The sequence below is a fragment of the Oncorhynchus keta genome, chromosome 27, assembly GCF_023373465.1.
Source record: "Oncorhynchus keta strain PuntledgeMale-10-30-2019 chromosome 27, Oket_V2, whole genome shotgun sequence".
In the NCBI taxonomy this organism is placed as follows: Eukaryota; Metazoa; Chordata; class Actinopteri; order Salmoniformes; family Salmonidae; genus Oncorhynchus; species Oncorhynchus keta.
The window spans coordinates 44,395,228-44,410,323 of NC_068447.1; the positions used below are offsets into that span (position 1 = coordinate 44,395,228).

The window sequence follows — 15,096 nt, forward strand, 5'->3', positions numbered from 1 at the left end:
GTATGAAGATATGCAGAAACTCCATCTCCCCGATAACGCGTGTAAGCGATGTCATGGCGACGTTGGATGGCTAAGCTCATGCGCAGAATCACGTCACCGTCTAACGGTCTCGCGCCGAACTTCGCATGTGTAGGCCGTCAAATCAACGGCACTTTTTTCCATACAAAAATTGTGTCAGTTTATAACTTTCAGAGGATGGAGTAATAAAATGCTCCACTACTTAAGGCATTGGCTCGAATCTAGGTTGTGCCTTTAGATTTTGAGAAAAGTAACAACTAAGGAATAATTTTTCACTTCTCAAACCCCAAACTAGTCCGTTTGGTTTGTTTCATAAGCGTTCCCGGAAGTCTCGTAATGTTGAACCTCTGGGGTTAGAAACTCTGTGGTTTGTCCTTTGAGCGACTAGAAGGATTTGGATCTCATTTCGCGACATTTTGTTGTTGCAGCATAGGAGCACGGGCGCGCTGGGTATGTAACACAGTGAAATCCCGGGAGCCTGAACGCACATCGGAGTAGAAACGCTTTCTCGCCGTAATTTAAATAATTGTGCACCTTGCTACGAACGAACATTACATCCAGCATCTACTGAAGTTGATAGAGTTCCCGAGCGTTTTCATAAACAAGCTAGTACAGTAGTTAGCGAACTCACGTTAGTTGCACGAGTCTAGTTGACACCTTTAACCAACAAAAAGCAGAAGTCACAACTTGCAGTTTGAGGGTTGTTCTGCAGGAATGTCGCTGAAAGAAAGACCCACGTTTTATCGGCAGGAGGTGAACAAGACGATTTGGGAGGTACCAGAACGCTACCAGACGTTGTCTCCAGTCGGGTCCGGGGCCTACGGATCAGTTTGGTAATTTACACGGTTTTTGTCCAATGTTTGCGCAGAGCTAGCTATTCATTTCTACGAGGCCTGCATAGACGCCAAAGTTAGCACGCTAGGTAGTTACATTCAGAATAGAACGCTGCGCGACCATGGGCCCTTTCTATTCTCGAACTGTGTCAGCGAGAGCGGGCGGGCATGCGAACTTGCCCCAACCAGTCTGTGTTCACACAATAGAATAACATTAGTCAGACGCACCATTCGTTTATGTTGCAGCATGGCATGTTTCCATGTCCCCAGCCACGTTTACTAGCTAACTGTTACGTGCACGATTTAAATGTGTCCAGTTACTTTTATAGATAAACGTTGTAACGTTATCTGAATAGCAACATTCATTTGAAACGTATTCAAGTATTGAAAATATGATGCAAATTGATAGCCACAAAGAGTTGGAAACTAACCGTTATTGTTGCTATCTTAATTAACATCCCAATTGTTTTTCTTTCTGATGTGTACGAAGTGTTTCTGTTATGTTCTATTCTACTTCATCCAATTGGTTGGGAAATGCATTTAGACACAATGCTTTCAGTTTTGTAGTGGATCTCGTTGTAGCTTAAGTGGCTAATTTACATCTATTGTTAAACCTCCACAAAGTGATGCCACTTAATTCTGTATGAGATGGTGACTCATGTGCCCAGAATAGGTCAAACCAAACTACTTTAAGCGGGATATATGGCTAATTGATTTACTGTCTTGACTAGGTGCATATCGTACTCCAGATATCTGATAACTACGTTTCCGTTAATGGGCGTTGCAGGTTACCTTATACAAAACGCTGCATAGATGTCTCAACTATAACCTGGTCTTGGCAATGCTGTCTAAATTCTTGATTTTGGCAAAAGGGCATCTTATAAATGTCCATTGCAGGTGGTTCTACAAAAACCAGAGGAAACTACGTAAGATATTAAATCAATGTTTTGTATCTAGTGAGAAATATCTCTTGCGTGTGTGTAGTACATCATACAATGCAACCAAAAAAGATGTCATCTACTTCTTCACGTGGCAGTGTGCATAGAAACAACTAGTTCCTGCAAAGATGTGGGAAATGCTAGATCTGCAGCAGCTAAAATGGGAGGCACCACCTCTAGCGATATGAAACATAACTACAAAAGATTTGAAATCTTTCTTTGGTTTTTGTAGACGGACCTGCAACTGGACACTGAGATTTTATAAGATTCCCTTTTCCCCAAATCGAGAATGGAGATGGTATCACCAAGAGCAGGCTAGTTGAGACATCTATGCAGCGTTTTGTATAAGCTAACCTGTAACGCCAAGTCATTTAAACATAGTTCGCACACATCTGGCATACAATCTGTAGTTATCTCTTGCTCCTTAGATATTGAGGAAAGGGGATGGTGTCTGTCTGTCTTGACTTTCTTTTTAGATGAGAAAATGTTATATTTAATCTTTATTTAACTAGGCAAGTCAGCTATGAACAAATTATTATTTACAAAAATGGCCTACCAAAAGGCCAATATAAATATAGGACAAAACACACATCACAACAAGAGAGACAACACTACAAAAAGAGAGACCTAAGACAACAACATAACAAGGCAGCAGCACATGACGACACAGCATGGTAGCAACACAACATAACAACAACATGGTGCAAACATTATTGGGCACAGACAACAGCACAAAGGACAAGATGGTAGAGACAACAATACATTGCACAAAGCAGCCCCAACTGTCAGTAAGCATGTCCACGATTGGGTCTTTGAATGAAGAGACTGGGATAAAATTGTCCAGTTTGAGTGTTTGTTGCAGCTTGTTCCAGGTGCTAGCTGCAGCGAACTGAAGAGGAGCGACCCAGGGATGTGTGTGCTTTGGGGACCTTTAACAGAATGTGACTAGCAGAACGGGTGTTGTATGTGGAGGATGAGGGCTGCAGTAGATATCTCAGATAGGAGGGTGTGAGGCCTAAGAGGCTTTTCTAAATAAGCATCAACCAGTGGGTCTTGTGATGGGTAACAGATGACCAGTTTACAGTGGAGTATAGAGTGCAGTGATGTGTCCTATAAGGAGCATTGTCTCCATAATCTAGCATGGGTAGGATGGTCATCTGAATCAGGGTTAGTTTGGCAGCTGGGGTGAAAGAGGAGCGATTTAAGGATAGAGGAAACCAAGTCTAGATTTAACTTTAGCCTGCAGTTTTGATATGTGCTGAGAGAAAGACGGTGTACAATCTAGCCATACTCCTGTGTAATAACACCTGTGGGGAGAGGGATATTCTTTTTACCAAACCACGTGACCTTTGTTTTGGAGGTGTTCAGAACAAGGTTTAGGGTGGAGAAAGCTTGTTGGACACTAAGAAAGCTTTGTTGTTTAACACAACATCTGGGGAGGGACCAGCTGAGTATAAGACTGTATCATCTGCATATAAATGAATGAGTGCTTCCTACTGCCTGAGCTATGTTGTTGATGTAAATTGAGAAGTGTGGGGCCTAGGACCGAGCCTTGGGGTACTTCCTTGGTGAAGGGCAGTGGCTGAGACAGCAGATTTTCTGACATTCTACATTAGACTCTTTGAGAGAGGTAGTTAGCAAACCAGGCCAAAGACCCCTCAGAGACACCAATACTCCTTAGCCGGCCCACAAAAATGGAATGGTCTACCATATCAAAAGCTTTAGCCAAGTCAATAAAAATGGCAGCATAATACTGCTTAGAATAAAGGGCAATGGTGACATCATTGAGGACTTTTAAGGTTTCAGTGACACATCTGTAACTTGAGCAGAATCCAGATTGCATACCAGAGAGAATACTATAGACGTCAAGAAAGCCAGTCAGTTGGAAATAGGCGTGTGGGGGGTCCGTTTGAATGACATCAAATTTCTCTTTCCCATCTCTAGACTTTTGACATCTGTTTTACCATTTGAATTCACTTTTACTGAAGTGCCAGCCTGTTCTCAGATCTGTTTGTGCTTATGCCTACTCCGTTGTCAAACAAAGCATTGGCGTGACAATTCCATAAGGCGTTGGCAAGAGAGAACAAACAGACTGGGACCCAGTCTTGTGAAGTACTGGTAGGCATATGTTGTTTACTTGAAGAACAATTTAAGTACTATGACTGAGATATGTGGTTGTCCCACCTAGCCATCTTAAGATGATTACACTTACTGTAACTCGCTCTAGATAAGAGTGTCTGCTAAATGACTCAAATGTAAATGACGACATGACTGTGTTGAGGTTTATTTTACCTTGGTAGGGCCAGGTGAGCCCATGGCATTAGGTCTAATCTTCTAAATGACTAAACTAATGTTGGCCTATTTTTTTTTTTTTTTTTACACAAATGTTTCCTGTATTACTGCTGCTGCAGCATAATCCATCAAGGATAATTTATTCAAAGGTTTCCTTTCCTTTTAAAATGGGCCTAGTAGTAACCAGTATTACCTCCCAGAACCTGCTATGGCATTAGTTTCATCTGCTGGATTGTTGTTGTCTAAGTTAACATCTGGTTGTTGTTTCTGTTGTGCTCCCCACAGCAGGTTGCGGAGCACAACAACACCACTGTGCTGCTGCTAGGCAGAAAGGATTAACTGTTGACGGTCGGATTAGTGCTGTTGGGTTAAAAAAAAAAAAGTGCCCCGGATATCCGATCAAGGGACATTTTTATATTGCGTAAAATTTTTGCTTCTGTTTATTCATAACGATTTCGTCCTGTTATGTGGGCACCACAGCTCGCATACATACAACTTCATCTAAATGTTTTGCTTGTTGCGGCACTGGGACTCCTCACCTCCTTGGCCACAAGCGTTTGTGCACCTCTGCTTTGTACTATTAAATGTGTACAGCAGCTGACTAGCTTGGGTGCCAGTCTGTTAATGCCCTCTTGCCAACTTCTTATGGAATTGTCAATGGCAGCTATGGAGTTGGCAAGAGAGCACATAAGAACGCACATATCCATTATAGCAGCTGACCACTCATGACTGGTTAGCAGAAATTCAAAGGAAGAGGAAGTGAGAGGTAGGCTTCCCTCTCCCAGAATGTCTTTCAGCCAGGGTGAATCTCTAAAGTCTTTGGGTCGTCCCTCTCCTCGCCTCAAGATGTCAGGAAGAAAGTAGAGCATTGGAGGAGAAGATCCAAGGTGATTGTCTCCAATGTATTCCTCACTTCCCTCTAGACTTTTTTGGAAGGCAGCGAGGAGAGATCGACGCCACAAGGAATCGAGGGAAAGACTATTGAGATCTCCCCTGGGGAGAGACGTTTGTCCCCCAGCCTGTCAGCCATTTTAACAGAACGGCTGTGTTTTCTTTCTGGTAATGTATTAAGAAGGGGGCAGAGAGAAGGTACATCAGGACACTAGGAAACACCTATTGAGATAACCCCAGAGATCCTCCTCCTTCCCCAGCCAGACTCGCCATTTCAGGTTGTGTCCCAAATGTCACCGGTTACCCTTCATAGTGCACTACTAACCATGGGCCCTGTTTTTTTTTTTTTTTGCCATTTGGGATGCTGCCTTAGTCTGAGGGATGACATTTTCTGTTTAGCTGATGTCAGTTTTTCCTTCTTACGTCAGCACCTCTTACATCACTTTATCTGGTTTCATGCAAACTCAGCCTTTTAGTGAGCCATTTTAAAGTGTGTTTTTCTTGTCTTCTTGGAAAATGACAACCTGGCTGCAACAACTTGTTTTAGGCTGTAGCCTATATGTCTAAAGCAGGGCTGTTAAATTCTGTTCCTGGAGGCCCGAAACATCTCTGTTTTTTGTTTCTACCTGGTAGTTAATTGCACTCACTTGATGTCCCAGGTCTGAATTAGTCCCTGATTGGAACGAGATGATGAAAAACAACTGTTTTGGCCCTCCAGGACTGGAATTAAATAACTCTGATCTAAAGCCTACAGGAGAAGTTATGGGAGGAGGAGTTATGTTTTGTCACATGCTGCATGCTACTGATAATACTGGTAATTTCAAATATAGCATATTATCAGTAAGGATTGTATTTATTTTCAGATGCAACATTTTGGGAGTGATGAATAGTATCTTATCCTATTGTTGTAGCCTAGTTGTTGCAGTAACTTAAACCCCTATCACGTCTCCTCCAGCTCGTCGTATGATGAGAAGACCGGTCTGAAGATCGCAGTGAAAAAGCTCTCCCGGCCATTCCAGTCCATTATCCACGCCAAAAGGACCTACAGAGAGCTACGTCTGCTCAAGCACATGAAACATGAGAATGTGAGTTTCATCTCTCTTAACTTCTTGTGGGACGGTGGCATCCCACCTGGCCAACATCCGGTGAAATTGCAGAGTGTGAAATTCAAACTACAGAATTATAAATATTTTACTTTCATAAAATCATAAGTGTAATACATCAAAATAAAGCTTAACTTCTTGTTAATCCAGCCGCTGTGTCAGATTTCAAAAAGGCTTTACGGCGAAAGCACACCATGCGATTATCTGAGGATAGCGCCCCGCATACAAAACCATGAAAAACATATTTCAACCAGGCAGGTGCGCCACAAAAGTCAGAAATAGCGATATAATAAATGCCTTACCTTTGATCTTCTTTTGTTGGCACTCCAAAAGGTCCCAGATACATCACAAATGGTCCTTTTGGTCGATAATGTCCTTTATATCCATAAAAACTCAGTTTAGCTGGTGTGCTTCAGTCAATAATCCACCCAGTTTCCCTCCATCAAAATGCATACAAAATTAATCCCAAACAAGTCAAACAACGTTTATAATCAAACCTTGCGTACCCTAATACGTAAATAAATTATAACATTTAAGACGGAGAATCGTTATTGTCTTTACCAGAGAAAAATACCAAAGAACGCGCTCTCTTCCACATGCTTAGAAACACTAGAGCCAAAATGGGAGGCACCTAGAAAAACTAACATTTTTCTGGCTAATTTTTCCAAAAACCAGCATGAAACTCTTACTAAAGACTGTTCACATCTAGTGGAAGCCCTAGGAACTGCAATCTGGGAGAATTTCACATTATAATAAAAGTGACACCCATTGAAAACAGTGGTAGGATTAATTTTTTTTTTTGTGGGGGGATGGTTTGTCCTCAGGGTTTTGCCTGCCATATCAGTTCTGTTATACGCACAGACATCATTTGAACAGTTTTAGGAACTTTAGTTTTTTCTATCCAAATCTACCAATTATATGCATATCCTAGCTTCTGGGCCTGAGTAGCAGGCAGTTTAATTTGGGCACGCTTTTCATCCGGACGGGAAAATACTGAAAATACTACCAAGAGGTTAAAAGCTGCAGAACTGTTTTATGTTGCTGCTGCGATAAGTCTAGGAATATGTTGGTTAAAGTATTCCTCTGCTCTAGTTCCACTTCCCTCTTTGTCTTTGCTCCTCTCTCTGGAGCTCAGTCCTCTCTCTCTCTCTCTCTCTCTCTCTCTCTCTCTCTCTCTCTCTTAAAAGCAGCAGAAGTATGTTGGCTATATTAATCATAGTATGCAACTGTGCTGCTGACTGAGATCTCAACTGTAGGAATTTGTTGGCTGAAGTATTCCGCTGCTCTAGTTCCAAGTATTCCAATGCTCTACTCTGCTGAAACCAATTCATTGTGGAGTCATGAAATAATTTGGGAGAGCTGATACAATCCTCCTTACTTTGTTGCGTTGGCCTCTGTGTTTCAGGTGATCGGCCTTCTAGATGTCTTCACACCTGCTACTAGTCTGGAGGAGTTCAATGACGTGTGAGTTGAATTGAAACTCTTAAGGCCTACCGATTTTCTTTTATCTACTGTATGTTCCTTTATTATCCCTTCATAACCTTCATTCACTCAGCCAATGACTATTGACAGAGGATCAGTGCTTCACTTGAAACACAATGAGTACACAAAGTGCCTTTTCCCAGCAACAGAGTAAACAAAGCCTGCTCTGCCTCGGAAACACCAGGGGTACCTGTGGTACTATTTTCAGTAGTACTACCACATCTCCCTTCCCAACCTTGGAAATAGTTACTCACTGGGTGCCTTGGCTTCAGGCATTTACTGTTTGTTGATGTTGAAAGTCAGTGAGAAGAGGAAGTGGACAGATTGTTCAGTGAGTCAGTGCTGGCCGACTGCCTCATGTTTGTACTATGTGTGTGTGTACTGTGTGTGGGTGCCTGGCTGAGTGAGTGTCACACACAAGCCTAGACCTGTTGTTGCCTCTGCTGAAGGAAAATGTGCAGGAAAGGCCTCTCGTTTCTACACTTCCTACTATTTACCACGTTTGGCTCGACAATGAGAGCAATGGAGTTGGGAAGAACACAAATCGATCTGGGCCAGGCTAGCTCTCTGGCAGCTCCACCATCAGAAGAGGCAACTGAAGTGTGCTCTCAGCCGCCCCACTGTCCCAGATTAACAACCCGGTTCCACAGAGGGGGGAGAGAGAGAGAGAGAACAAGAGATGTTAAACAATGGGAGGGTTGCAGTGGAAGAAGTTCCTCTTACACAGAATAATAAATATTAGGGCTGTCCTGACTTAATTAAAAAAAAGTTATTGATCAACCGATAGTGGTCTGTTCTTTAGACTAATTGATTGGTCAAAATTTTAAAACATATTTTCCATGTATAGACATCCAATGTGTTTTAATATAATCAACTATACATGCATTTTGATGCTTTAAGGGCACTATTTGATGAAATAAGACACAAATGACTCAAGTGAGCCAGAGATGGAGAGAATCCTTAACCTGTCATTTAATTGATGATGACCACGATTTTGAGATTCAAAGATGTTAATCAAAATTCTATTCAAATCTAAATGAAAATGATACAAACCTTAAATAACAACTAAATGACAACTATGTAAAAATAGCCTGTAAAGCCTACAAATAAAAACAAAGCAGCCTTCAGGTAGAAAATATCCTGATTTAAAAATATATATTTAAATCCTATAACCCACTTTGGGTGTGCATGGCTTGTCTGCATGGCTTGTCTGCATGGCTTGTCTGCATGGCTTGTCTGCAAAGCTTGTCTGCAACTAACTTGGAACATTGTATCAATTGTTAACTTTGGTTCAACTGGAAGCTCACACTAGCAACATTGTATAAAATATTCTGGACCCTTAGTTTCCTATGCCAGTGAGCTCAGGACAGAGACAGCTGTAGGCTATTTGTGCAAGGGATAAGAAGTAATTAGGTGTTTTATGATGTTTGCAGTGGATCAGAGTATTACATTTTTCCCTTTCACGCTGAGTGGTTTTCAAAAGGGAGAGAGCTGGAAAGATTTTTCAAATACATTGAGGAACTATTGTCATTAACAATGGATGTAAAAACAGACTTTATTTGTTTGCTGTTAAGGATCTGCCATGCTGATCCTCAACACGGTGGCCCCTCGGGTGCATGCTCAGTCCCCTCCTGTACTCCTTGTTGACTCGTGACTGCACGGCCAGGCATGACTCCCAACACCATCGTTAAGTTTGGCGATGACAACAGTGGTAGGCCTGATCACCAATGACGGTGTAGGGGGGAGGTCAGAGACCTGACCGTGTGGTGCAAAGACAACAACCTCTCCCTCACTGTGATCAAGACAAATGATTGTGGACGACAGGAAAAGGAGGACCGAGCATGCCCCCCCCATTATTTTCGACTGGGCTGTAGGGGAGCAGGTTGAGAGCTTAAAGTTCCTTGGTGTCCACATCACCAACAATCTAACATGGTCCAAGACAGTCATGAAGAGGGCATGACAAAACCTATTCCCCCTCAGGAGACTAAAAAGATGTGGCATGGGTTCTCAGATCCTCAAAAAGTTATACAGCTGCACCATCGAGAGCATCCTGGTGGGTTGCATCACTGCCTGGTATGGCAAATGCTCGGCCTCCGACCGCAAGGCACTACAGAGGGTGGTGCGTACGGCCCAGTACATCACCAGGGCCAAGCTTTCTGCCGTCCAAGACCTCTATACCAGGCGGTGTTAGAGGAAGGCCCTAAAAGTTGTCAAATATTCCAGCCACTTTGGTCATAGACCGTCCTCTCTGCTACCGCACGGTGAGTGGTACTGGAGCGCCAAGTCTAGGTTCAAGAGACTTCTAAACAGCTTCTACCACCCCCCAAGCCATAAAACCCCTCAACATCTAATCAAATGGCTACCCATACTATTTGAAAAATTCCCCATCGGTCTACACACAAGACCCCATAATGACAAAGCAGAAATAAGGTTTTTAGAAATTGTTGCAAATGTGCTTTAAAAATAAACACCTTATTTACATAAGTATTCAGACTCTTTGCTATGAGACTCAATTGAGCTCAGGTGCATCCTGTTTCCATTGATCATCCTTGAAAAGTTTCTACAAATTGATTGGATTCCACCTGTGGTAAATTAATTTTTTTGGACATGATTTGGAAAGGCATACACCGGTCTATACAAGGTCCCACAGTTGACAGTGCACGTCAGAGCAAAAACCAAGCCATGAGGTCGAAGGAATTGTCCATAGAGGTCCGAAACATGTTTGTGTCGAGACACAGATCTGGGTAAGGGTACCACATTTTTTTTTGCAGCATTGAAGGTCCCCAAGAACATACTGGCCTCCATTCTTAAATGGAAGAAGTTTGGAGCTACCAAGATTCTTCCTAGAGCTGGCCGCCTGGCAAAACTGAGGAATCCGGGGAGAAGGGTCAGGGTGGTGACAAAGAACCCGATAGTCACTCTGACAGACCTCCAGAGTTCCTCTGTGGAGATGGGAGAACCTTCCAGAAGGACAAACATCTCTGCAGGACTCCACCAGTCAGGCCAGATGGAAGCTACTCCTCAGTTAAAGGCACATGACAGCCAGCTTGGGGTTTGCCAAAAGGCACCTAAAGTTATTTCAGGCCATGAGAAACAAGATTCTCTGATCTGATCAAACCAAGATTGAACTCTTTGGCCTGAAAGCCAAGTGTCACATCTGGAGGAAACGTGGCCCCATCCATATGGTGAAGCGTGGTGGTTGCAACAACGTGCTGTGGGGATGTTTTTCAGCAGCAGTGTCTGGGAGACTAGTCAGGATTGAGGGAAAGATGAACATAGCAAAGTACAGAGAGCCTTGATAAACACCTGCTCAGGACCTCAGACTGGGGCGGAGGTTCAGCTTCCAACAAGACAACAACCCTAAGCACACAGCCAAGACAACACAGGAGTGGATTAGGGACAAACCTCTGATTGTCCTTGAGTGGCCCAGCCAGAGCCCGGACTTGAACCCGATCGAACGTCTCTGGAGAGAACTGAAAATAGCTGTGCAGCGACGCTCCCCATCCAACCTGACAGAACTAGAGGATCTGTAAAGAAGGGGAGAAACTCCACAAATACAGGTGTGCCAAGCTTGTAGCGTCATACCGAAGAAGACTCAAGGCTGTAATGGTTGCCAAATGTGCTTCAACAAAGTACTTAGTAGAGGGTCTGAATACTTATGTAAATGTAATCTTACTTTTTTAATAAACTTTTTTTCAATCCATTTTAGAATAAGGCTGTAATGTAACATAATGGGAAAAAAGTCGAGGGGTCTCAATACTTTGAATTCACTGCATATATTTGATATTGCTTGACTAAAAACAATCTGCCAGTCGCCTAATTAGGATCTTGGCTATTTTCTTCTCATGCATATCTGTGTACACAGCACGCATGCCTGCAGGACAGAGGAGCACAGGGAGGGGTTTTCTAACTGCTGTTCATAAAAAACCCAGTATGCAGGTACTGTAGCTGTGATTTCCCCTAACCCAGCTCCAAGAATGTGACTCAAAAGACTGTTCATAGCTCCTCTTTTACCCCTAGATAGATAGATGGAGGGAGAGCAGGGGAGGGGGGAAGAGACAGTGGGAAAGTTCCATGGATTAACAGGGATGAGAGCTCACTATTTATATACCTAATTTTCCAGGCCTCAACATGAACCCTTCAGCTGGAGCCCCCCCTTCCCTCTCCCTGTTTGTGCCTTTGAAGTAGCTTGGTCTCAGATCAGTCTTTGCCAACAGTTGGCTAATATAGGAGGAGGGCACTAAGGAAAAGTCCAGTTTAACCAGGGAGTTATTTTAAGATGTTCCTCCTGTGTGGGAACAGTGCAGCATTCATCTATCAGTGGAACAGCAAACTAGCTAGACTAGAATGAAGCCTCCGTGCTCCTCATATTTTTTGGCTCATATTTTTTTCCCTCCAGAAGTGCTTACCACTATTTGGAGCTGTTTAAACAACTATGGGATTAGATTTGAATGACAAAAATAAGTGGAGTTAATGGGATGTGTGTGTGTGTGTGTGTGTGTGACATTATTTGTGGATGGCTTGCCCAGCTGGGGCTTCCAGAGGAAAGGAGTGTGTGTGGGGAAGGGGGCGACTCAACCAGTATCAGCTGACTCCGTGGAGACATATGGGAGAACATTGACATGGTGGTAAATCCCTTGACGTATAGACCACGACAAAAACTGATGGGGTTTGGCTTAACTTGTAAGCTGTATTTCGTCTGCAAATGTTTATTGAAAACAAGTTGTTCCCAATAAGCACATCTCTCAAATACATTGTTAAAGTTGAAGAGAAGAAGTAGCAGGAGCGCTTCAGGCATTCCACAACAACTAAACGTGCTCTTAGAGGAGAATTGTAATTGAAACGGAAAAATTCTAACCACAAATGGGTGTTTCAAAGTTAAAATGCCTTTAATGTCAGACCTGATGAAAGGCGCAAGCCGATGCGCGTCGGTGTATTTCAATGTCTTAGCCCAGACATGAATGGTGTTTATACTTTCAAACCCACTGGACTTGGATTGTTTATGCCACTTCGCACCAATTTGTGGTTATTTTTCCTTTTGCTTTTCAGCATTGCTACAGTTGTTGGTTCGCTAGCTAGCTACTTTTGGCCATATTAGCATTGATGTGACGTGTCAAAACGAGATGGTATCAAGAACAACGTACAACTGGCTGAAATATGGAAACGTGAGAAACAGATGCATGTCGTATACAGTGGAGTAGTTTTGTTTGAGCTCCTGTCTGGTTCTGATTGGCAGGTACCTGGTGACCCACCTGATGGGGGCAGACCTCAACAACATAGTCAAGTGTCAGAAACTCACAGACGATCACGTGCAGTTCCTCATATACCAGATCCTCCGGGGATTAAAGGTGAAACGCACAGACACATACAGACAGACAGATCCTCTGGGGGTTAAAGGTGAAACCACAGACTTCGACTTTTTTAATCATGCTTTAAGTAACTCAAAATAACTGAAAGTAACTGCCATTCACAGTGTTGTGTACATTCCCAGCAGACAAACGTATACAATTTAAGTCGTAATTATGTCATTTAAACCAGTTGCTGGTCATACAAATGTCATTTTACCCAGTTTCGCCTGTTGTGATGTACCTCAGAACCACAGACCTCTCAGTTTAAACTTGTGATTTGTGTCTCCTAATTATTGATGTAATCTAAAGCCTTTGCTCTTCTTTCCCTCTCTCTGTCTCCTCAGTATATCCACTCAGCAGATATCATTCACAGAGTGAGTCTCCTCCCTTTTTAATTCAGTCCGCTCTGCTATGATTGAGCCCACAATGGAAAAAGTCCTTCTCTGTGTCTGACGCTGTGTCTTGTTAATTCATATAATATTATGAAATATATGCCATTTAGTTGACTCTTGTATCCAAATAAACTTAGTCATACGTGCATACATTTTACGTACAGGTGGTCCCGGGAATCGAACCCACTATCCTGCCGTTGCAAGGGCCGTGATTTACATTAGCGCATGTCCGGGGCAAGTAAAAAGATATATATAGTTGTACAAGTAGAATATGGATTGAAGTAAATAGAAATACAATCACAATATCAAACAATTAATCCCATCAGATTTTTATTAGTGTCCCCCGCATACTGTTCTCAATCTCTGCCGAGCGCATCGGAGTGGATTCGTGCCTTGTATTGACAGGCACCGCTTTGGCTGGCGCAAAATATATTGTAATAATGATATTCTGTAGTCCTATATAATTGTTTTAAAAAGTTTGTTTATTTTATTACCTAAGCTGTTAATGAGCTATGCATTTTATTTATCGCACGCACGCGCACACAGCCCAGTTGAAGCGGAATATCAACTGTTGGGCGTCAAGAGCGTGCAACTCCTCATACAGCTTTGATTGCTGCGTGTAAAAAAACATGTTATAATAAGCCCAGTCACCGCGCAAACATTCCTAAATGCAATTTCAGGAAAAGTCCACAATCACAGTTTTGATGGCAATTATTGAAAAGAGCGGGATTCCAGCTTTCCAGTGCTGTACAATTTATTTCTCAACTGCATAATTGGCAGCGTTTTAGTCTGTCTGGTATGACGATTTAAAACAAAATAGTTACGCGTGAAACTCGTCCATTCGATTGCGTAAACGGTAGGCCCATATTCACTGTAAAATTCACACAATTAAACTGACTTTATAAAAGCACAGTGAAAATCTATAATTTATTAGTGTCAGTGGGAGTTTTTCTTTTATACATTAAACAAGCGACTAGATGATATTTTAAAGTCTGATCTAGCTAATGATTAGCCAACAATGCAGATGTTTTTTAGATTCATTTGGGATCCCCTCGCTTTAGCCATGTAGCCACTATGCTGCGTCAGGCGATAATGCTTAATTGCTAAAATGGCACACCAGCCTGATAATATGGACGAAGTATCAATATGTTTTTGAGCTCATTTCTGTAGGGGAATATTACATTTGAAACGGTTTTGTATGTTAATTAGGCTGTATGTCATCAACAAGGGGGAGGATTTTATTTAATTTTTCCTAACAATCAGTGAAAATATAAGACTTGATGGTTGGTTATAATATAAGGTACTTGCCTACTGCAAATGAAACATGAAATATATATATATATATATATATGCCATTTAGCAGACGCTTTTATCCAAAGCGACTTACAGTCATGTGTGCATACATTCTACGTATGGGTGGTCCCGGGAATCGAACCCACTACCCTGGCGTTACAAGCGCCATGCTCTACCAACTGAGCTACAGAAGGACCGCGTGCATAACACGCTTTCTTGTGATCCTGGCCCGTGCCAGTAGTTTTGACTTGGTACTGGCCTTGTGGTGCCACTGGTAAATGTACCTGAATGTCAAGCCCTGCTGTCAATCGATCTCTTCTGAAACTTTAATATTTAAGCCTTACAGGGTTAAAGATAAACATGTCTTAGTTAGGTACCTTGCTTTGATGTGTCTTACCTTAGCCATTTGATCCAGGATTCATTGAACGAGGGAATTATTTTATAAAGACAAAGCATTTTGTTGGTATTTGTAACGTTGCAATATTTTACATCCTCCAGGAGAGCTA

The 15,096-nt window shown here is 42.4% G+C and overlaps 1 protein-coding gene across 2 annotated transcripts in view; it reads left to right on the forward strand.

The window, feature by feature from the left end:
- The first annotated feature begins 184 nt into the window (after nt 1-184).
- Nucleotides 185-15,096, forward strand: part of LOC118360165 (mitogen-activated protein kinase 14A) — a 34,126-nt gene continuing 19,214 nt past the window's right edge. Inside the window, exons 1-5 of one of the 2 annotated variants that reach the window (XM_035739387.2) lie at nt 185-851; nt 5,928-6,057; nt 7,481-7,539; nt 12,794-12,905; nt 13,250-13,279. In XM_035739387.2, the coding sequence (XP_035595280.1) occupies nt 733-851; nt 5,928-6,057; nt 7,481-7,539; nt 12,794-12,905; nt 13,250-13,279 (450 nt within the window). In that variant the 5' untranslated portion in view covers nt 185-732. The remainder of the gene's footprint in view (nt 852-5,927; nt 6,058-7,480; nt 7,540-12,793; nt 12,906-13,249; nt 13,280-15,096) is intronic. The other variant, XM_035739386.2, reaches the window with a different exon arrangement.